This window comes from Stegostoma tigrinum, chromosome 9, assembly GCF_030684315.1.
Source record: "Stegostoma tigrinum isolate sSteTig4 chromosome 9, sSteTig4.hap1, whole genome shotgun sequence".
In the NCBI taxonomy this organism is placed as follows: domain Eukaryota; kingdom Metazoa; phylum Chordata; class Chondrichthyes; order Orectolobiformes; family Stegostomatidae; genus Stegostoma; species Stegostoma tigrinum.
This window is the reverse complement of record NC_081362.1, coordinates 89,957,565-89,981,800: the sequence shown is the minus strand read 5'-3', so window position 1 is coordinate 89,981,800 and position 24,236 is coordinate 89,957,565. Positions and strand designations below refer to the sequence as shown.

Sequence of the window (24,236 nt, the reverse complement as noted above, 5' to 3'; positions counted from 1 at the left end):
TCCACGCAATAACCGTCAAAAGAGAATCCCCTAGCCCTCACAATCCACCCCACCAACCTCCGGATACAGCGCATCATCCTCCAACACTTCCGCCATCTACAATCCGACCCCACCACCAAAGACATTTTTCCATCCCCACCCTTGTCTGCCTTCTGGAGAGACGACTCTCTCCGCGACTCCCTTGTCTGCTCCAAAGTCCCCTCCAACCCCACCACACCCGTCACTTTCCCCTGCAACTACAGGAAGTGCTACACTTGCCCCCACACCACCTCCCTCACCCTCATCTCAGGCCCCAAGAAGACTTTCCACATCAAGCAGATGTTCACCTGCACATCTGCCAATGTATATACTGCATCCACTCTACACGGTGTGGCTCCCTCTATATTGGGGAAATCAAGTGGAGTCTTGGGGACCGCTTTGCAGAACACCTCCGCTCGGTTCGCAATAAACAACTGCACCTCCCAGTCGCGAACCATTTCAACTCCCCTTCCCATTCCTTAGATGATATGTCCATCATGGGCCTCCTGCAGTGCCACAATGATGCCACCCAAAGGTTGCAGGAACAGCCACTCATACTCCGCTTGGGAACCCTGCAGCCCAATGGTATCAATGTGGATTTCACAAGCTTCAAAATCTCCTCTCCCCCTACTGCATTCCAAAGTCAGCCCAGCTCGTCCCCGCCTCTCTAACCTGTTCTTCCTCTCACCTATCCCCTCCTCCCACCTCAAGCCGCCACCCCATTTCTTACCTACTAACCTCAGCCCGCCCCCATGACCTGTCCGTCCTCCCCGGACTGACCTATCCCCTCCCTACCTCCCCATCCACACACACCTCTACTGGCTCCAACCCTGCCTCTTCAACTTGTCTGTCTCCTTTCCACCAATCTTCTCCTCTATCCATCTTGAATCCGCCTCGCCCTCTCTCCCGTTTCTGATGAAGGGTCTGGGCCTGAAAAGTCAGCTTTTGTGCTCCTGAGATGCTGCTTGGCCTGCTGTGTTCATCCAGCCCCACACTTTATTATTCCATGACCGACAGCTTGGCCCATCGTACTGTGGAGGATGAGAGTGAAAGCTCATAACTGACTATTCAGCTCTGAGTTAGGATTGCAAGGGCTGCTGCATCTCTGTCAAAAATCATGCTAACAACTACTTTAAGATAATCATCCGGGCTCACAATGTAACTCCTTTGTGCTTGCTGAAAGTTACATAAGTTCACTGGCAGGGACCTGACTCTGAAGCAAGGGGAACATGTGTTGGCGTTGCTACATTCTGGAATTCAGCTCAAGCACCTGGAACAAAAGCCTGCTGCATTCTCCACGGCAATATGTTGAACAATCCCGGTTGACCTGTCAACTAATCAACCTCCTTTTCTCATGCAGCGTGACCTGTGGCTCCCTTAGAAAGTTAACATTCTTGCATGTTTGTCCAGAGGAGCACAAAATGACAGGCTTTGCTGGCATATCTTTTTTTCAGAAATACTTGAGGCCTCGGTTTGTCTTCCCTCAATTAGTGTACAGCAGACCCAAACACAATGAAAGGTGACCTCAAATTATGATGCTTTGGGTATCCTAAATCCGAAGCTAGCTGTTCCTTGAAATCGAGCTACAGTTACTCGAGATAATATAAAAAAAATGCTGGAGAAACGCAGCAGGCCTGGCAGCATCTGTGGAGAGAGAAACAAACTTAACATTTGTGTCCATTTATGATTCTCGTTTGATTCTGATGCTAAACTTAATGTTTATTGTCAAATTTTTCCTCTCTCTGTTTTTGATTTCAGATTTCCAGCATCTGCAGCATTTTGCTTATTTTACGCTTACCATATATGAGGCCTCAAATTACCCTCATTGGTTTCCAAAATATTGCTTCCTGAAAGGAATCTTTCCAATTTGCATTTGAATGAATCGGTACTGACCGCTTCTACCATTTCCACAGAGAGTTGGTTCCACACTCACTCATTGGTCTGCTGCTTCAGCTGATTAGGTCTGCATTCTGCAACCCCAACCCCCCCAGCTTCAGTTTTCCTCACAATCCGATCATTGTTGTCGTCTTCTGTATCTTTATGATCACACTATTCCTTTTGTGTTGCAATTACCACCGCCACTCACAGAATTTTTGATTGTGTTCTAAATGGAACAGTAACTGGACCTCGATTGGACTGGGCAGAGTGGAGGTGAAGAAATAGTTCCCACTTGTGCCAGCATAGATTTGAAGTATCGAGTGAAAGAAGCAGAATGTTGCTGGGTGTGGAAAATTTGAGTTGTGGAGAAGGGCTGCATAGGCTAGGACTTTTTTCACTGGAGCACAGGAAGTTGAGAGGAGACCTAACAGAAGTTTATAAAATAATGAGGAGTATATAAAGAGTTAATGATAGTTGTCTTTTCCCTAGGATGGGGGATTTCAAGACTAAGGGGCACATTTTTAAGGTGAGAGGAGTGAGATTTTTTTTTAAAAGATAACATGAGCGGCACATTTTTTTGACAGAGAGGGCGATTTGTGTGTAAAATGAATTTCCTGAGGAGGTGGTGGATGTGGGCACAACTCCAACATTTAAAGACATTTGGGTAAGTACATGAATAGGAAATGTTTGGATGGATATAGGCCAGGAGCAAGCAGGTAGGACTAGTTTATTTTGGGATGGCGTTCAGCATGGACTGGTTGGACCGAAGGGTCTATTTCCATGCTGTATGACTCTATGATAAAGGGAAAATCTTTTCCATGCAGCATCTGGGATGCGGAAATTCTTTTGAGGTTTTCAGCTGGGAGTTAGCCTGTTTGCTGAAAAGGGTGAATGTGCATTGTTACATGGAGAATTTGGAAATAGCACCAGGTGTGTGGCTGAATTGGAGAGCTGGTGCAGTTAGAATGTGCTTTTTATATTCATTAATGGAATGTGCCACCATTCATTGAACTGAATGACTTGCTAGACCATTTCAGAGGGAAGTGACCACACTGGTCACATTGCAGTTTCCTGTTGGCTAGAGCCCCTAAATGGCGTTAGGGAACTAGATGGGTTTTTAGGGCGATGATCATTATTGGGCCAGCTTTTCATTCTAGATTTTCACTAAATTAAAATTTCACCATCCTGCTAACCTGGAGTGCGGGATTAATAGTCTAGTGACATTACCACTTCCCGCTTACCATCTTCTGTAAAAATCATATTAATTCTGTGAAGTGAAGTTGCAGAGAATCATAGAGTGGCAGGACTAGCTCGCTATTTTTGCTCAATGATGATCACTTAATTTATTGCAACAAACCTGGTGCTACCAAACGTTGTTACACTACTTTCAATTTATTGTCATTTGGGAACCCCCAGATCACTGTCAGTTTTTGACTGCACACTATTTTCCTTCTGTTCAAATAAGAGTGTTTTCCTTGTTCTTCTGTTAAGAATCATCTTGATTATACAGTTTCCATTCTTATTTTCAAATGCCTCAATGACCTGCACGCCTCTCCCAATCTCTGTAATGTTGTCCAAGATCTCTGAATTGCTTTAATTCTGGCCTTGTGTACTGTCTATTGGTGGCTGTGTCCATCATTGCCAAGGTTTCAAGCTCTGGAATACTCTCTACCCTAGCTTTACCTCATCCTTCAAGAACCTTCATAAACCTGTATGTTTAACCATGCTTTTAACATCTGTCCTACTGTATCTTAATGTGGCTCAGTGTTGTACAGTCTTTTATAATTCTTTCGTGAAGCACTTTGGTATGTGTCACTACCTTAAAGGTTCTACCTAAATTTAAGGTGTTGTTGTTCTGCCCAGGCAAGTTCATATTCCACTAATCTCCCAGTTCCCAAATAGATTCCAGTCTGGTGGTTATGATTCCAGCTGATGGTAGTACTGGACAAATTGGAACTCAAAATGAAATCTGGTTTGAACGTGGGTTTTTTTTTCCTCCATTCATTCATGGGATGGGAGCATTGCTGGCCAGGCAGCATTTAATGCCCACAGGTCTGTTAAGAGTCAACCACAATGCTGTGGGTCTGGAGTCACATGTCGGCCGGACCAGGTAAGGATGGCAGTTTCCTTCCCTAAAGGACATTGGTGAACTAGATGGGTTTTTCCCCAACAATTGATTCACGGTATTCATTAGATTCTTAATTCCAGACACTTATTGAATTCAAATTCCACTATCTGCCATGGTGGGATTCGAACCCTGGTCCCCAGGGCATTACCTGGTTCTCTGGAATAACAACCTAGCGATAATACCACTAGGCCATCGCCTCCCCCATGTGGGTGTTTCTGTTTAGTTAGTTAGCAGGGTGATCAATCACTCAGATGTATTCATATGAGGCTGCAGATTTGTTTTAGAAACAGGAGTTTATTACACCAAAGAAGAAATTTTAAGAAGCAATTCATCTAGTTATAGATGGCACTTAGAATAATCTCTCAATGCACTGGAAAACAATGTTTCAATGTGCTTCCAAACACTGTTCGTTACAAAGATTCAAATCTAGAGAAGCTGCCACTCAATCTCAATTCTTTAGGATTCTACTTAACCAAATCCTTCCATATTCTTTGACATGGGCTGTGGAAACTGATCGGTGAGCCCTTTCCAAATTTGCTGACTTGAGCCTATCACGATTCTGAGACCCTGACCAGTTGGTGGCACAGTGGCTCAGTGGTTAGCACTGCTGCATAACAGCGCTAGGGACCTGGGTTTGATTCAAGCCTTGGGTAACTGTCTGTGTGGTGTTTGCACATTCTCCCCGTGTCTGCGTGGGTTTCCTCCGGGTGCTCCGGTTTCCTCCCACAGTCCAAAGATGTGCAGGTTAGGTGGGTTAGCTATGTTAAGTGGTCTGTAGTAATCAGGGATGTGCAAGCTGGGTGGATTAGCCATGGATAATTCCGGGTTAGAGGGATAAGGTAGGGAGTATAGGTCTGGGTGGGCTGCTGTTTGGAGGGTCATTGTAGACTCGGGCCAAATGGCCTGCTTCCACACTGTAGGGATTCTATAATTCTAGTTCTAATAACCTAGATTTCTAATCCTATTCTCCTGGCTTGAACATTTCACAAACTAAACCCTTCTGCTGAAGTGACTTGTTCCCTAAACTGCCCTGAATCCCTTTTCTAGGAATGAAACTAACTTTACTTTTAAACTCAACACTGATGTCTTCTGAACTGTATCTTTTTCAACAAACATGCTCATCATAGGTTCTGCTGAATGGAGAACAAAACTAGTGGCTTCTGATGTTAGCCTGTCATAAACTGAACAAATGACCTGCTGAGCTTCTCCAGCGTTTGCTGTTTTTCTTTGAGTGACTGCGTTGTGGACACCTCCATTCTGGCCATAAAGCATGACCTCAAACTTCCAGCCAAGGATTACTTTAATTTGCCAACTTACTCTCACACTGGCCTCTGCATACTTAGCCTCCTGCAGTGTTCCCATCATTCTCAACACAAGCTGGAGGAACAGCATCTCATCTTTTGATGAAGCTGTTTACAGCCTCATTTGATTTCGTCGTGTCACATGTACCGAGGCACAGTGAAAAGTTTTGTGTGCAGTACAGGCAGACCATACCACACAAAGTGCATCAGAGTAATGGGACAGAATGAGAAATACAATGTAATAGCCACGGAGAAGGCGCACAAAGAGCGAGCTCAACGTTAAATCCAAAATTTGAGAGGTCCATTCAGAAGTTTAAAAGCAGCAGGGAAGGAGCTGTTTTTGGGTCTGTTGATAAGAGTGTTTAAGCTTCTGTGTCTTCTGCCCACTAGAAAAGGTTGGAAGAGATTATGTTCATTACCTTTCTGAGGCACAGGAAGTGTAGATGGAGTCAGTGGAAGGTTGGCTTGCATGTGTACTCGTCTGTGTTCATGACTCTGTATTTTCTTACAGCCCTGGGCAGTTGCCAGACCGTCCAGTGATGCATCCAGATGGGATGCTTTCCATGGTGCATGTATAAAAGTTTGTTAAGACTCTTTACGGACATGCCAAATTTTCTGAGTCTCCTGGGAAGCCAAGGAGCTGACTAACAGTTTCAAACCGTTTTCTGTATCTTTCACTTTGCTGGTTTCAGTCTTAATCTTGTTTTTGGTTTTGGATGGTGGCAGGTCATTGTTTTGCTATTCATACATCCTCTAGACATTCCTTCTGTATCCTGACTTGTACTGTTACTACAACCTTTGACCTTGCACCACAAACTCCTTTAGCGTGTAATTGCTCCCATTTTCTGTCTTCATAACGATCTTTCCTTTTGTTCTTGTCTCACTCTCTTGCCTTTTACCTGCCCAAGACTTATCCTAATGTTTCACGTTTTGACAGGAGATCATCAGATAGATAGATTCACTCTACCTTTCACCACAGGTGCTATGAGAAGTGCTGAGTATTTCTGGCATTTTGGCATGACCCTTTGATAAAAAGTGTTTGAAACATTGGAACAGGAGGAGGCCATTCAGCCCGTCTCGTCAAAGCACCGTTCAAGCAGAAAATGGCTGATTTGCATCACAAGTCCGTTTATCTGTTTTGGGCTACTCAACTTTCCATACCATTGCACGACTAAAACCTGTCAACATAGAACATAGAACAGTACAGGCCCTTCAGCCCACGATGTGCTGAGCTTTTACCCTAATCCTAAGGTCTATCTAACCTTGACCCCTACCTTATACTATCATCCAGATGCCTATCTAATAGCCATTTAAAAGCTCGTAATGAGGCTGACTCTACTGCCTTCTCCAGCAATGCATTCCACGCCGGAACCACTTAGAGTAAAGAACCTACCTCTGACGTCTCCCTATATCTACCTCCATTCACTTTAAAACTATGCCCCCTCGTAATAGCTACCTCCACCCTAAGAAAAAGTCTCTGGCTGTCTATCTATTACCTTTGATCATTTTGTACACCTCTATCAAGTCACCTCTCATCCTTCGTCATTCTAAAGAGAAAAGCCCTAGCTCTCTCAACCTTTCCTCGTAAAACCTTCCCTCCATTCCAGGCAACATTCTGGTAAATCTCCTCTGCACCTTTTCCAACGCTTCCGCATCTTTCTTGTAATGAGGTGACCAGAACTGGACATAATACTCTAGATGTGGCCGAACCAGGCTTTTGTATAGCTGGAGCATAACTTCACGGCTCTTGAACTCAAATCCTCTATTAATGAAAGCTAACATACCGTTCGCCGTCTTAACAACTCTATTCACCTGGGTGGCAGCTTTCAGGGAACTGTGGACATGAACTCTCTGCTCCTCCACACTGCCAAGAATCTTTCCGTTCACCTGTATTCTGCTTTCAAGTTTGTCCTTCCAAAATGAATTACTTCACACTTTTCTGGGTTAAACTCCATCTGCCAATTCTCAGCCCAGTTCTGCATCCTATCAATGTCCCTTCGTAATCTAGAACAACCTTCTGCACTATCCACAACTTGCCTCACCTTTGTATTGTCTACAAAACTTGCTAATCCACCCTTCCACTCCTTCATCCAAATCATTTACAAAAATCACAAATAGAAGGGGACACAGAACAGATCCTTGTGGTACACCACTCATAACTGAACACCATGTTGAATATTTTCCATCCACTACCACCCTTTTGTCTTCTAAGGGTCAGCCAATTCTGAATCCAATTTGCCACATTTCCCCCTATCCTATGCCTCCTTACCTTCTGCATGAGCCTACCATGGGGAACCTTATTAAACGCCTTACTGAAATCCACATCTACCACATCCACTGCTGTACCTTCATTCACGTGTTTGGTTACCTCTTCAAAGAATTCAGTAAGGTTTGTGAGGCATGATCTACCCCTCACGAATCCATGCTGACCATCACAAATCAAGCTGTGCCTTTCCAAGTGATCATAAATTCTATCTCTCAGAGCCCTTCCCAATAATTTGCGACACTGCTGTAAGACTAACTGGCCTGTAATTTCAGGGTTATACCTGTTTCTTTTTTTGAACAAGGGAATGACATTTGCTTCTCTCCAATCTTCCGTCACTATACCCATGGACAGTGAGGACGAAAAGATCATCGCCAAAGGCCCTGCGATCTCTTCCCTCACTTCCCATAGAATCTTGGATAAATCCCATCGGGGTGGGGGACTTATCTGTCCTCAAGTTCCTCAAAATTCCTAGTATATCTTCCTTACTAACATCGACCTCCTCTAGCCTACCAGCCTGTGTCACACTGTCCTCCTGTACAACTAGGTCCCTCTCAGTTGTGAATACTGAAGAGAAGTATTTATTAAGGATCTCCCCTATTTCTTTAGGCTCCCTTTATCATCCTTGATCGGCCCTACCCTTTCTCTGGTCATTCTCTTATTCCTCACGTACATGTAAAAAGCCTTGGCGTTTTCCTTGCTCCTATCTGCCAAGGTTTTCTCGTGCCCCTTTGTAGCTCTCCTAAGCCCTTTCTTCAGCTCCCTCCTGGACAACTGGTATCCCTCGAGAGCTTTTTCTGCTCCTTGTTTCCTGAATCTTACATAAGCATCCTTCTTCCTCTTAACCAGTCATTCGACCTCTCTTGAGAACCAAGGTTCCCTCACTTGACTGCATCTTCCCTGCCTGCTAGGGACAAGCATATCGAGCACACGCAGTAAGCATTCCTTAAACAATCTCCACATTTCAATAGCGCTCTTCCCTGACAGCATCTGTCTCCATTTTATTTTCCCCAGTTCTTGCCTAACAGACTTGTAATTACCCTTTTCCCCAATTCCTTTTTGAAAACTTCAGTGGACATCCAACCTGAGCAGCTTTTCAAAGAAAGATTCATTGTAGATATTTTCAAATCGACCTATTCAGGAGTGTTGCGACATACCCGTGTAGAAGGGACCTAAATACAAGTGACCACTACAGTGTTATAAGGACCATAAAAGTGTCTTTATATAGTTCCATGGGCACGAGCCGTGGCTCAGTGGGTAGAATTCTTGCCCCTCAGTCAGAAGAGTGCCAGGAGGCAAAAACAAGGCATGGGACAGTTTAATGCAGCGCATGGGGTGCTCAGTCCAGTGTCCTTGCCAACATCTCTGAACAAAAATTATCTCTTCATTGTCATGTTGTTTGTTTGAACTTCTTGTGTACAACTTGGTTATCGCATTTCCTACATTATCAGTAACACTTCAAAACAAACCTGTTTCATTGGCTGTAAGATGCATTGGGTAGATTAAGATTGTGAACCATGGAATGTAAGTGGAAGCTAATGATTTCCAAATGCTGTGGATATTATTAAACTAAAAAGAGTGCAGAAAACATTTACTAGGATGCTGCCTGGACTGGAAGGTTTGTATTATATGGAGAGGTCGAATGGCCTGGGACTTTTTTCCTGGAATGTAGGAGTCTGAGGCGTTACCTTATAGAGATCTATAAAATCATGAGAGGTATGGGTAAGGTAGGTAATCAACAGCTTTTCTCCCTGGTGAGGCTGTCTTAAAAGAGACGGCATAGGTTTAAGGTGAGAGGGGAAAGATTCAAAAGGGTCCAGAGGGGCAATTTTTCTCGCACAGAGGGTGGTGAGTGGAATTGACTACAACTCCATCATTTAAGAAACCATTTAGACAGGTACATAGATGGGATAGGTGTGGAGGGACATGGACTAAATGCAGACAAATGAGACTAGTTTAACTGTGAAGACTGGGCGGCATGGACAAGTTGGGCTGAAGGTCCTATTTCCATGCTGTAGACTCTATGACTCCAATATAGTTAACGGTAATCCTCTGCTGGCCATTAGTTTGCAAGTTGTCATATGCCTGTGGTTTACTGGTGATTCTGCAACATTTTTCCCCAAAATAAAGCATTTTCTTCAGAACAGAGAGTGGAAAATTAAATCTGCCAGCCCTAACAGTTTGCAGATGTAGTTCAACTGGAGCTGCAGAGTTTGATGTAATGTTCTAATCTGCCTTGTGCCAGCACTTAACAGGCAGCAACAAAACGGATGGAATAAACACTGTGAGGAGAGTGAGGAATTGCTTAAAGGGGACAAGCTCATTAACTGTGGCACCGTTGGTAACACTTCGTCTCTTATTTAGAAGATTGTGGATTCACATACCACTGGGGAGATTAGAGTACAAAGATCTGGGGGTGACACTCCAGTGCACTACTGAGGGACTGTTCCACTGCCAGAGGTGCTGTCTTTCAGGTGTAATCATAAATAAGTCTCCATCGGCCCTTTTAAAAGGCACATGGCATAGTTTTGAGTAAGAGCCAGGATCCTGACCAATAGTTACCCTTTAGTCAGTGTCACCGTGGCAGCTGATTGGTTCTGGTCTCCATATATGGGGAGCTTGCTGTGTGCAAATTGGCTTCTATGCTTCTTACTTCCAGCAGCCCTGCGTTTGTGGATAACATCTCTGCAGGCTGGAGCACTGTGCAGCCATGCACAAGACTGGAGTATTGCTTATAAACTTTCATCTCGAGTGCTGGGTGCTTTAATAGACCTATATAAGGACCTACAGGGCCAAAAACACATCTGGGAGGAACCATACAGTCATATAGCATAGATGTGGATGGTTCGGTCAAACTCGTCCATGTCAACCTATATTGCCGAAACTAAATGAGTCCCATTTGGCTGTGTCTGACACACACATCCATTGTGAGTAAGGCCATCTATGCCCTGACTGCATTTGGGATTTTGTACAGGTTGCTTTCCCTGAGATTCAGTAGACCCCCTGTACTTCTGCCTCATTTGCCTGGTTTTGATGTGCCTTCAGGGAGTGTCCTTATTTTGTCCTGCATAGACCCAAACTGAGCATTTTCTTTAAGCCTCTATTCCTGCTGAATTTTTTTGGCAGAAGGCTATTTTAAAATATCGCACTTGCAACTGTTTGACAGTCCATCAAGAGCTTTTACATTAACACCTACCAAAACAGTCTTCCTGTTCCTGTCAGCTGTTGCTGTAACAGATGGATCACAACAGCCATTCTTAATGGTTAACCTCAACCCTGGATAGGAACGTGCTCACACCCTGGAATCAGATGTGCCTGCCCTGTTCCTGTATCCCTAAATCCTCTTTTCCTTCATCCAGTTACTCAATGTAATCAAATCTCAAGAGTTGATACAGTTTCTGTTTTGACCACTAATTCCGGAAGTGAACTTCACAGCTTTATGATGCCCTTTCTGCCACCCTCTGTTCTAAATCTTTACCATTTACTGTCCTGTCCGTGAACACTCATTCTTAACCCTTCGACAACTGGAAACAGTTTTTGTCTGACCTTTTATAATTTGCTTAAGAACATGCAATATAGTAGCAGGAGTAGGCCATTCAGCCCCTCAGTCTTGCCCAATGGATGAAGAAATTCCTTTGCACTTCAGTGGTGTCTGATCATTTTGTCTTGCAGTCTTCAGGACAAGTGCAAGAATACCAAATTTCAAACGGTTGCAACAGTTGATTCCTTGGGAGGGAAAAGGGCTGATTGGTTGGCAAGTTGAATCTTATTGGCTGAGATGTTGCCATGGAGACTTTAATCATTCGAAACACTTCTATTATATCTGGGCAAAGAAAGCGTAGCACCCTCACCTGTCGGTTGTGTGACTCCAGTCCAAAGTTCTACAGTTTTATCCGTAATGCCCTAGCCAACCTCTTGGGGGCGTGGTATGGGTGGGTGGATAAGCAGCTTGTGATGACCACTGTAGTCAAATAGCCCGACTGTGCTCAGTGCCTGGGCTGATGTGCTAACTTGGCCATGTTGCTCAAAAACCACCAGTTACCTCAGTGAGAAATTTTGAGGGCGCTCATAAGAGTGAAAAGGAGAAACAGAAAGTTTGAGTTGTGCTGCAACACTTCATCAGATTTTCTTCGCAAGAGTGAAGCCGGATGTGAGGAACCAGTGGGTGGGTAGGTGAATGGAAGGAAAAGGACAGAATGTGTTGGTGCACCTGCTGTTTCAGACAGCCTGAATTCTTTCCTCTTCTTTTGTTGTGATCCATCATGGATTTGCAGAGGGCAACATACTCTCAAGTACAGTATAAGTGCCACTACATTACCAGAAACCTTGTCAAGCTTCGCTGTTCAGCTCATATCACGGGTCAGTGAACCTCTGTTTCTGTTGTCAGAGGAGGTATGGCTTTCTCCTCACCTCCTTGGAGCTGGCTGACTGGTTTCTAAAGCTGGTTGGCTCTTAACCCTGAGCAATTCCATTAGAGAACAATGGGATGCAGGGTTGCTGGGGTGCTTGTTTTGAAAACGTATTACCAGTTCCTCCTGCACCCTCTGATTCACTCAGGGCATAAAAAGAACCAAACAGCTTATGTTTAAGGTGATGTCCTTGGTTAGCTCATGCAAATAAAGCAGAAATTAGAAAGATTTCTATGGCTGAACTGGACACAAATATGCAATGCACCCATGCACACACAAATGGGCACACACAATGCATGTCCTAGGCATACACACACCCTAATGGACTTGGGCACATGCATGCACAGTCTCTCTCTCTCTCTCTCTCTCTCTCTCTCTCTCTCACACACACGCACACAAACATGTCTCACCCACACTTGCACAAACGGACATGGACGCACTCTCACCATCTCTGGTGGGACGCATTCCTACAACTCTCGGACATAACAATTCCAAGTCTACACAGCAGACAACTTGATTTAGTGAAACAGTCTTTTATTCCCTCACAACCACTTTTCCACAAACAATGGTGTTTGCAACTAATAAATGAAAATGTTTGAACACAATCAAACAGCTAATCTTTCAATGCCCTTGTGATTTCTGACCTGAGTTTTTCTGGCGTGACCTGGAGAGTGAGTGGATAGGTCCGTCCCAAAGGATTATTAACTCGACCTGCAGCTGAGAGGGGGCCCTCACCCTTTGTGTGAGGGTGTAATTGTTGGATTGTAAACCCCTCACTCAGCACACGCAATGCAGATAAGTCCAAGTGACTCAGGGCTGCCAGTCCTTCTGTGAAGTCAGGCTTCTTGAAAGATTTCCGTTTGTCTCTGCTTCCTGAGAGATGTTCCCCATTTTTCCATGAGGAATGTTTCTGCTCATTTTTCAAATGGGCTCATTTTCCTTCAAGTTCAGCAGCTGAAATGTTAAATTTTTCCATGTAATTCCAGTGTAAGTTAATTTCTTCTGCCTTTGACATAAAAATGATTTGTTTTCAATTCCCCTGAAAGCATATATTATAAAGTGACATAAATGACTAACTATGAATGATTGTTTTCCTCATCCTGTCATTGTAAAGATGAAATGCATATAACACAGAAGTAGACCATTTGGCCCAGCAGGTCCATAATAGCGTTTACATTATCCTTCAGCCTCCTTCTGACCTCCAACACCATATCCATCTATTTGTCCCTCCTTCACGTGTTTAACTAGCTTCCTCTTCAATATGTCTGCTAATCGCGCCCACTGCTCCTAGACCTGACCATTGGACATGACCAATTGTTATAAAGCAGAGGTTGACTCCAAATCCCTGCTGCCCCAAACCAGAACTGAAACACCCAAAGAGGAGCACCTCGCCCTGTAATCTGTAAAAGAGTGTGAAAAGTGGTATAAATGCCTTTCAGAAACTTCTAGTGGTTAGATAAAATAAATCCCTGACACTCACTCTAAAATCAACAAGTAACAATTGATTTGTCTAACTCTTTATAGGGAACAAATTAACTGAACTATTAACAGACAGAATAAATTCCTTCTAACTACTAACTATTCCTGAATGAAGCAAGATTCGAGTGGTATATTGCTCCAATAAATACAAATCCCACTTAGATGAACCAAAAGGGAATTTAGTATCTCTCAATTACAGGCAGATTACATGTTCTGTGCCTTCTCTGTCGGTTCTTGTGTCGGGAATGTTAGCTAGTTGTACCGTGGGTACTGTATGTATTTAGATGGTGCTTTCTCTAAGTTATAGGTGAGGCAGTGCGAGCCAGCAGTTCTGTTTTGAGAACTGAGAGCTGTCAACTCTGGCAGATGGCGGTTAACTCCATCCAACTGCCGTCCTCTTTTATACCCTTGATGACTTATCAATATTTCTTACAATAGAATTTCCTATGTTGTCAAAACCATCAGATTTAGATTTGATTGGTTCTTGGTATTTAAGTGCCTGGTTCAAATTGACCGGCCAAATTCAAAACTTGTTGTCTTGGTAAAAAGAAACTGCTGCTTGCCCTGCTTGCTGTAAGGATTTTCAATACAATTGTACTACATACTTGCAAACTTTCATGCTGCTGCTCACAGACATCCATTTTAAACCTCTAAGCATAGAAAAAGCACATTATCTTTTAAAGGGACCACGCAATCCTATTCCCTGCTCGCACTTTACAAAGACAAATTCTAAATTCCTGCCTCCCAATCCACAAGTAGCCTACCCAACCTCACAGTAGAATTCTCACGAAACATCACAGCAAGCACACTGGAGAGTGGCAAACGTGTGGAATTCTCTGCCACCGGAAGTGGTTGCGGCCAAAATATTGAATGGTTTCCAGAAGGAGATAGGTACGGTTCTTAGGGCTAAAGGGATCACAGGTATGGGGAGAAAGCGAAAGCAGATTACTGATTTGGATGCTCAGCCATGATCAGTTTGAATGGCGAGCAGTTTTGAAGGGCTGAATGGCCTACTTTTTCTTCTATCCTTTATTGCTGTACAGTCCCAGTTGTGGCTTAATGTGTAGCAGGGTTGAATACTTGTGTAATTTTTGTTAATTGTCACAAAGGATGCGTTTGTTGGTGGCGATCATTTGACCGCCTACTCTAATTACCCTGGTAGTGGCTTACTAACCCATTTCAGATGGCATTTAAGAGTCAGAGACATTGTTGTGGGTCTGGAGGTCTGTGTAGGCCAGATCTGGTAAGGGCAGCAGATTGCCTTCTGAACAGGTCATTAGACTAGCTTCTAATCCCAGGTGCTGTTGAATTCACCACCTGCCTTGGTGCGAATCGAAGCCATTCTTTAGAACATCAGCCAAGTGCTCAGGATTACTCATCCACTGACATTGCCACCATGCCACCACCTCCCTTGTATTGTAATAATATAGTCTGATATATCTGATACACCAGCGTAGCATCTGCAATTGCTTATCTTCCAATGCCCACACTGTTACCTCTGGGATCACCCAAGGATCTATTCTTGCCCTCCCCAACCCTTATTTCTGATCAACTGCCCCTCGAGGATGTCATGCAAAATGCAGCATTAGGTTTCTTATGTACATCGATGACACCCAGCTCAACCTCATCACCAGTTCCTTAGGACTCTTCCACTGTTGTTAAATTAGCATTCGGCTCGTCTGCCATCCATTACTGAATAAGCAAATTATTTCCTCCTGTTCAAGACCCAAGACCTCCCTTTGTCCACTTTCTAACTCCAACCTTCCTGGAGCGATCACTGCCAACCTTCACTGGCTTCCAGTTAAGCAATAACTCAGTTTTCAAGTTCTCCTTTTTTACAAATTCCTTCATGAGTACACACCCCTTTCCATGTAATCTCCTCTAGCTCTACAACCCTCCAAGTTATCTGCACTGTGTATCTCTGATTTTAAGTCATATATGGAAGCAGACCTTTCGGTCTAACTCGTTCATGCAGACCAGATATCCGAAATTAATCTAGACCCATTTGCCAGCATTTGGCCCATATCCCCCCAAACCCTTCCTATTCATGTACCCACCCAGATGTTTGTTAAATGTTGTAATTGTACCAGTCTCCACCACCACTTCTGGCAGCTTACCTTTGATCCAATTTTGGTTGCCTCAGTTACTAAGCAAATCCCCCTCCAAGCCATGCACAAGCAGGATGGAATTATATTGCTATTCCTTCACAGTCATTGGATTAAAATCCTGAAAACTCCTCCCAACTAGCAAAATTGGTGTTCCTACACCACATGGACTGCAGTGGCTACAGAAGACTTCACCAGCTTCTCTAGGGTGATTAGGGATGGACAATAAATGCTGGCGCAGCCAACGATGCTTACCCCCCTGAGAAAGTACAAAACATTCCATCCCTGAACCTCTCTGACTCTGTCTCCTCCCCTAAAATGCCACTTTGAAGCTGTTATAATACCTGTTGTCCTGACCCCGCCCTGTCAAATATATTCTGAGTCCATTAGATCCTGTACATAATGCAGTTCTTGTCTTGCTCACTGGATAAATGTGGGAAGTCAGAAGGGGAATGGGCACACGTTCCTTGTTAAGAGTACATTCAGAAAAAAAAATGAGGCAATGGTTTGGAAAGGCCACTAACGATTCCCCTCAGAATGAAAAAATGACAGTGTATGCACTTTTAAAAATAGAAAACATAACTTTAATCATTTCCCATTGCCAAGGATTTTTTGGGACTCTTTACTTTCTTCATGATGTATAAACATAAAATTTGTCTGTAAAAATAGTGCTCGCAAACACAAGAGACAACACTAATTACTGCCCCAGCCTGTCCCTGTTTAACCCACTGTTGACACAGTAGTTTTATTTCAGTCTAGCCTTTCTCCCTCTCTGTCTGTCAGATATTCCATATGCATTCAAGATCATGCACATTTTAGCTTGGCTGCCATCAGCTGGAGATGACCAAACGAAATATGGAAACGTGTAACTGAAACAGTATTGCAAAGCTGTGGTGAGGAGTTGGTGGAGATGTGAAGAGAAAGGGCATATGAAGGAGAAACTGGGAGGGATTATCCTCTGAATTCTAGATTTGGGTTTAAACTGTTCTTTGGCACAATGCCTGCTCCCAAGGAATGTAAGGCGTAGGCCATTCGGCCTCTTGAGCATGCTGCACCCTTCAGTAAGATTGTGGGTGATCTGATTGTGGACTTAACTCCACTCTTCTACCAATCTCTCTAATCCTGGACTTCCTTGTCAGTCAAAAGTCTATCCAACTCAGCCTTGAATATATTCAATGACTCAGCTTTCACTGCTGCCTAGGGAAGAGAATTCCAAAGAATTATGTTCCTTTGAGAAAGAAATTTCTCCTAATCTCTATCTTAAATGGGAGTGCCGTTATTTTTAAGCTTATGCACCTGGCTGTAAACTCGCCCAGGAGGCGGAGCACCCTCTTGACATCTACTGAATCAAACACCCTTAGAATCTTATTCTACCTTTAAACTGCAATATGTTTGGGTTCACCCTTTACTCATGAGCTAAACACCTTCACACCAGGGAATGAGCCGAGTGAATTTATAATGAAAGGAATTCTGAAGAAGGCTCCTGACCCAAAATGTCAGCTTTCCTGCTCCTCTGATGCTGCTTGGCCTGCTGTGTTCCTCCAGCTCCACGCTGTGTTATCTTATTATGAAAGTAGTGTTGTTACAATTATATAAGGCATTGCTGAGACTAAATAATGAATATTGTATCCAACTTTGGCCTCCTTACTTGAGGAAGGATGTGGTAACACTGGAGGCAGTTCAGAGGAGGTTCCCCAGGTTGGTGCCAGGGATGAAAGGGCTGTCAGACACAGCGGTTGAATAGCCTGGGATTGTACTCATTGGAGTTCAGAACGATTGGGCGGGGATCTGATTGTGGTATGTAAAATGCTAAAGGAGATTGATTGGGGGGATGCTCCCCCTTGTGGGATAGTTTCAAACAAGATTTCACAGGTATAGAGTGAGCGGAGGTCGGATCAAAGCTGAGATGAGGAGAAACTACTTCTCTGAGGGTTGTGAATCTGTGGAGCTCACTGGCCCAGAGCGCAGTGGAGGCCAAATCGATCAACAGATTCAAGAGCGAAATAGCTACTTTTCTGATGAAAAGTCGGATAGATGGCTATGGGGAGCGGGTATGAAAGTGGAGTTGAGACCAAAATAAGATCAACCATGATCCTGCTAAATGACAGAGTGGGCTCAGAGGGCTGAATTGCCTGTTCCCTCTCCCAGTTCCTGTGGATCTGTTTTGAATAGTTTCCATTGAAAATACATCTCTTCTTAAGTGAGGAGACCAGAACTGTAGAAGTATTCCAGGTGTGGTTTACCAATGACCCATTGGACTGGAGTAAAAATTTCCTACTTTTATCACCACTGAAAGAAGCACTTCATCTACTTTTAAAATTTTGAAACTCTTTCTTTCAGAGTTGGGTTGAATTTCCCCATAATTTGCCCTCACTCTTCCCCCTTTTGGTTCGAACTCTGGACGTATCACTGAGGGTCTAACCTATCGCTCTCTGCTCCTGACCACTGACCCTTTGGCTTATCCATCATCACAGGACCTTGCCCTTCTGCCAGTCAATTGGACAATGTTTTTTGTCTAATTGGGCAGTGCTTGATTGTGGACCTGTTTATTCTGCTTCTTTAAAACTCTTAAATGCTCAAAGGAAACTTTTTTTAGAAATGTAATTTTTTTGTGGATTCATTTTTATCCCCTGCATCGTTTGTGGAAATTATTTTTTCCATTCCTTAACTCTCCACTGCAATCTTGGCAGCTATAGGTTTTTATAACTTCAGGCTGTGCTGGTCTCTAAACTTAAAAGCATAACAGGCTAACTTCCTTCCTCATTGTATATGTGTCTGACCGTGATGGCCTGCACAATGTGTAATTGTAATAATTTGCTATCAGAAGTGAATGAATGAAACACACAGAGTAGGAGTGTGACAGCTGCTTGCTTTTTATTTGCTCTCGGGATCCAGGTGTCACTGTTGTCCACCCTGTGTTACCTGCCACGGGATCAAATGCTGCCTTGAAATGCTATAGTCCACCTGACAAAGGAACATCCATGGTGCTATGTAGAAGGGAGTTCCAAGATTTTTGACCGAGCAAAATGAGGGATATCTTCAAGTCAGGACAATGTGTGGCTTGGGTGAGTGTCCCCATGTATCTGCTGCAACTGTCCCAGGTAATAATGGTTGCTGGTCTACACACAGTCGAAGGAAGCTTCATGTGTTGCTACGTTGCATCTTGTAGGTAGTACATACTGCTGCTGCTGTGCATCAATGGGGAAGCGAGTGGAAGCTGAAGTGATGCCAGTCAAGCACACTGCGTTGTCCGGGATGGTGCCCAGCTTCCGGAGTATTGTTGGAGCTGTAGTCATCCAGGCTTGCAGGGAGTATTCCATCACACTTCTTAGTTTGTAGATGATGGACAGGCTTTGAAGAGTCAGGAGGTGGATTCCCAGCCTCTGACCTGCCCTGGTATCCTCTAAATGGCCAGTGCAATTCAGCATCAGGTGCAGACATTTCATTAAAGGCCTTGTCAGGATCATCCAGGATAAGGATTAGAAAAGACGCATCAGCAGGACCAGCTATCAAGGCTGGAGAGGAATCTGTTCAGCTGAGGCTGTGAAACGAATTGAGCCCACTCCGAACTGATTCAGTTTCTATCCTTCAAACAAATCACCTTTTCCCCATCGCGCTTTTTGTCTCGATTCCTCTGCCTCAAAATTCAACACCACCATTTCCTGTTTTAATTTGCTGGTCCTAAATCTCAAGCTTTCAATGTGTGGTGGAGGGGAGGAGGGAGTCTGACTGTGCCCCGAGCACTGAGGTGGATGGTGGAGAAGCAATACTCACGGGCCTGTGACTGACTCACCTCCTGGGGTGACCTCTCCCTGTCGCCGTGGGGAAGGGGGGAAGACACGGTCACCTCTTGCCATGATCGCCGTTGCCTATGGTCTGCCCCCAGACCACGTGCTGGCAAGATGTTGGCAGCCGCCGACCTGCTCTCTGCATGGTGATGCCAGCGACGATGAAGAAGAGCTTATCCCACTCACTGTGGGCACCGTGGTAATCCCTCAACGCAGCCTGGTGAGGAGAAGCTTCCAGAAGAGAGGAGGACGTTCCCTGTGGCACCGTAAGAGGGGATGGGCGATAGCTTTCTTAGAACCTGTTTGCCTGTTTTGTGCATGTGCTTTGCTTTTTTGACTTCCACCTCCCCTTGAGGCTGTTGACCCTGTCTCCGAAGTGCCCTTGCTCCCTCCAATATCACTCCGAAGTCCCCCAAGTTCAGGTGGTACCAAACTTTGGAACAACTTTGATGTTATGCTTCTTGAACATCCACCAGTCAAAGTTTTGCAAGTGAATGGCAGGGTTTGTGAGCCACAGGGAGCAGGATCTCCACCCAGTGTCCCACAACCTGTTCCTTATGCAGTGTCCCAGGCGGACTTTACTGTGGATCGAACCTGCTCATAAAATGACACATTTGCTTTCCCTGAAGATCATTAGTAAACCAGGACATTAGAGGAGTATTTATGATCATATGTTGGTGACTACCTTTCAGTCCCAAAATACTGATTTGCCAGTATTCAGGCTCAAAGGGTCAAGAGACCTTCTGCACCTATTCCTTCTGTTTGGTACATGTGTCCCTGACTGCTCCTGATATTGCTAAAGCTGTTTGTCTTGGCAAGTGTTCTGATTGCCTAAGGTGTCCCTATACATGACAACTATGTCTGCACACTGAAACTATGTCGTGGGTCTGGCATGGCCTTGTCAGATGATGTGGGGTGATGGTCCTGTGAAACGCCTTGGGACATCTGATTATGTTCGGTGCTGTGTCCCAGGTGCGTGTGTTGTTATTCCTGAAGAGGTGAGAATCACGGTACAAAATGCACCTCCTGCCTTTCAGTTGTTCAATGGCAAAGAGTAGATCTAGCATTTCTCTGGGTCTGTGATTTTACCGTGAGATTATCAGTGACTTCAAAGAAAAACGTGATTCCTTTTCATCAAGTAGTTTGCAAGCATTGAGGTTAATGACTTCTTGGGAGTACTGCGACTAGTTTGAAAGGGTGTTTGTGCTTTTCCTGATGCCGCCAATTCTCTGAATGACCTGTGTACAGAAGAGCCCCTGTCGTTAGCTGTGTGCAATGCACTGTGTGCTGAGCCAGGAGGCCCGGGTTCAAGTCCCACTTGCTCCCCGGTGAGTGGGGGGCTGTAACAGCGTCTCTGAACAGATGGATTAGAAGCAGCAAACACATCGGGTGGTGCAGTGCACAGGGATTGCTGCACTGTCAATAGACCCCAGTTTTCCCCTAACTTATTTAGCTGAGGCCCTGTGAGTCTGTATCAGGGTGCTGTTGTAAGATGGTGCCATGGGATCTTCTATGAAAGTGGGATGTTCTCCCAAAATCCTGTCCATCAACATGAGCAGCTCGCCAGCTCCTTGTGGAACCGCAGCTACAGAACTACCGCTACTGTACACCAGTAGTAATTCATTGGATGTGTAATGCTTTGAACCATCTAGAGGATGTCAAAGGTGCTCCACAAATGTACAGTGTCATTTTCACAAATTAATTAATGGGTCATGGACGAGGATCGCCAGTGACTTCCATCCCTAATTGCCCTTGAATTAAGTGGCAGGTAAGAAATGGCAGCACTCTTAGCAGTTATAGTACAGTAGGCCACCAGATAAAATGACATATTTCCTTCCCTGAAGATCATTAGTGAACCAGGTGGGTTGATAGGACAACAGAGGAGGATTTTTGGTCATATGTTGGTGACTACCTGTCAACCCCAAATTTTATCAATTAAATTTAAATCCTGCCAGCTGCTCTGGGTGTGAATGTGGGTCCCCAGGGCATTGGAGTAGGCTTCAATGTACCAATCCAGTGCCACTATGCCGTCTTTCCCCCACTGTGAGCTCCACGGCGGCTCTTTGTCTCCTTCCGTTCTTATACAGAACAGGAGCCCTGCTGACAGTGAGTCTCGGCTCTAAAGTTGCAGCCTTGTCTTACCTGTCAGGACTCCTCAGCGTTGTGAATAGGACACAAGGGCTTTGCTGAACTTGTTTGTTTAAATGACCCATTGTCTGTGTCACTCTGTGCGGAGGACATATGAGAAGGAGCAGGAGACCCACCTGCCTTCACAGCTCACTCCTACACACGAACCTGCTGTGTCACTATCCCAGCTTAGCTATCGTGGCCAATCAATCATCATCATCTGCAGTCGTTGAGCTGGCTTTACCTGTTCTCAGTTGGCTTTGTATTTATTTTTTATTAGTTTTAGAAGATTCGAAAGAAGGTGCATGTAACTTTGCTGCTTTTCGATGCTACCCTTTTTAGAATGAAACTCAACGCTGTGCTTTCTTTTTAAAACTAATGTGCTTAGAGTCTCTGCCCTCAGACATGGTAGAGACTAGGACCTGATGGCACAGCCTCAGAGTGAAGGGATGACCTTAGAACTGAGATGAGGAGGAATTTCTTCAGCCAGAAGCTGGTGAATCTGTGGAACTCATTACCATAAAGGGCTGTGGAGGTCAAGACATTGAGTGTATTTAAGACAGAGACAAATACGTTCTTAATAAAAACCAAAAGAACTGCACATGCTGTAAATCAGGAACAAAAACAGAAGTTGCTGGAAAAGCTCAGCAGGTATGGCAGCATCTGTTAAGGGAAAAAACAGAGTTAACGTTTCAGGTCCAGTGACTGAGGAAGGATCACTGGACCTGAAACATTTGCTCTGTTTTTCCCTTCACGGATGCTGCCAGCCCTGCTGAGCTTTTCCAGCAACTTTGTTTTTGTTACAGATAGGTTCTTGATTAGTAAGGGGATCACTGGTTATGGGGAGTAGGTAGGAGAATGGGATTGAAAAACATATCAGTCATGATCGAATGGTGGAGAAGACTCGATGGGCTGAATGGCCTAATTTTGCTCCTGTATCTGATGGTCACTCTATTTTGACCATTAATATTCAAGAATACTTTCTTCCTCTGATCATCATGTACCACAGTACACCTGGTGGTGCTAAAATCAGTTTGCTGCTTACGCATCCTGTATCTGAGACAGTAAATATACATTTGTATATTTGTACAGAAGCATCAGTCATTTTAATCTTCAGTTTGGTGACTGACTACATGTTACCTGACCACAAGGGGGAGCTTATTTAGTGGCATTCATGCTGTACAGTGCAATAATGGAGATAGCCTTTAATCTTTACTGAGTGCAGCTGGCTAAATAATGGAGACATCAAAGAATTCTCACTCACACAACACCTCTCATGTCTCATGTCTTTAGTGCATCCAAAGTGCTTTATAGCCACTGAAATCCAGTGACTACTTTAATGTCAGAACCACAGCAGATTCCACAAACAGACAATGGTAACTGTTCACACACCCTGCATTTTCACTGATGTAGCTCAAAGGATTAAATTTAGCCAGGACATCAGGGGAACACCCTTGCTTTTCTTCAAATATGCCATAGAACCTTTCAACATCCACCTGGCTCTCCGGTTTCACATCTGAACAAACAGTGGTATTTGACAGCACAGCACTCCCTCGGTACTTACTGTGCAGTACCCACACGCTGCTGTCCTGAAATTTCTACAGCCTGTCATTACTGCACCTCAATGCAGAACTCCTTCATTACTGCCTCACTGAGAGTGCTGCTTTATCTCAGTACTGACCCTCCAACAAAACAATTTTTTGCAATTCTCCCTCAATGCTGCTGCTTTGACAGTGCAACACTCTCTCAGTACTGTCTGACAGCGCAGCCCTCCCTCTGCATTCCTCCAGCAGCATGGTGATCCCTCAGTAGTGGCGCTGTAGTCTCTGCCTGGATATTTGAGTGAGGGATCTAGACTGGATGTTGGATTCATAACCTTGTGAGACAGTAGTTCTTTCTGAGCTACAGCTTATATATGTTAGGTATGCAATGGATGGATATTGTAGAGGTATTTTCAGAGAGGCTCCCTTTATATTTAATTTGTTTTGTTTCACATTTCACTGCAGTGAATACTCCCTGTAACTGCTAATTTTGACATTCGTGACCAGCCTTTAGCAAAACCTTCTGGTGACCAGCTTTGTGTATCACTTTTGGTATCAGTCATTGTTAGGTGTTTCCTTATTCTTTCACGGGACATAGGTGTCACTGGCAACGCTGATGTGTCCATTCCCAAAGACCCTTGAATTGTAGAAAATGCCTTATAATTCCCGAGTCAGGCATAGTGCTGTGCAGTTCAGTAGGCTAGATTGGGTAACAATGGTGGATCTCCTTCCCGAATAATCAATGATAGTTTCACAAAAGCCATTCCTAAGGTAATAGCACCATGAGAAATGGCAAACAGGAATTGGCTTATATTTTAAATGCATCCATAGAATGAGGACGTCACTGGTTAGGCCAGCATTTGTTGCCCAATTAAGAGTCAACCCCGTTGCTGTGAATCTGGAATCAGAGGTAGGCTAAACCAGCTAAGGATGGCAGTTTCCTTCCTCATAGGACATTGACAGTTGTTGGGAAAACCTTCTGGCAAGGTTTGCAGATTTTTTTTTGCTATGGCAGGGCTTGAGCCCAGGCCCCCAGAACATTACGTGGGTCTCTGGATGAACAGTCTAGTGATAATACCACTAGGCCATCACTGTCCCTAATGTTTTCAACCTGCTACATCATTCAATAAGATCATGGCTGATCTGACGTTCCTCATGTCCACTTTCCAGACTTTTCTCTGAAAGCCTTAGATTCTCAA

General features: G+C 44.3%; 1 protein-coding gene across 4 annotated transcripts in view; it reads left to right on the top strand.

Annotated features, from left to right (window-relative positions):
* The window catches only part of LOC125455201 (NHS-like protein 1), a 295,658-nt gene that overhangs the window by 207,183 nt on the left and 64,239 nt on the right, over positions 1 to 24,236 (top strand). The window contains exon 1 of one of the 4 annotated variants that reach the window (XM_059648747.1): positions 19,139 to 19,635. The exons of the other annotated variants lie outside the window; for them this stretch is intronic. Coding sequence (XP_059504730.1) covers positions 19,437 to 19,635 — 199 coding nt within the window. The 5' untranslated portion in view covers positions 19,139 to 19,436. Of the gene's footprint in view, positions 1 to 19,138; positions 19,636 to 24,236 lie in introns of those variants that run through there. 4 annotated transcript variants of the gene reach the window in all.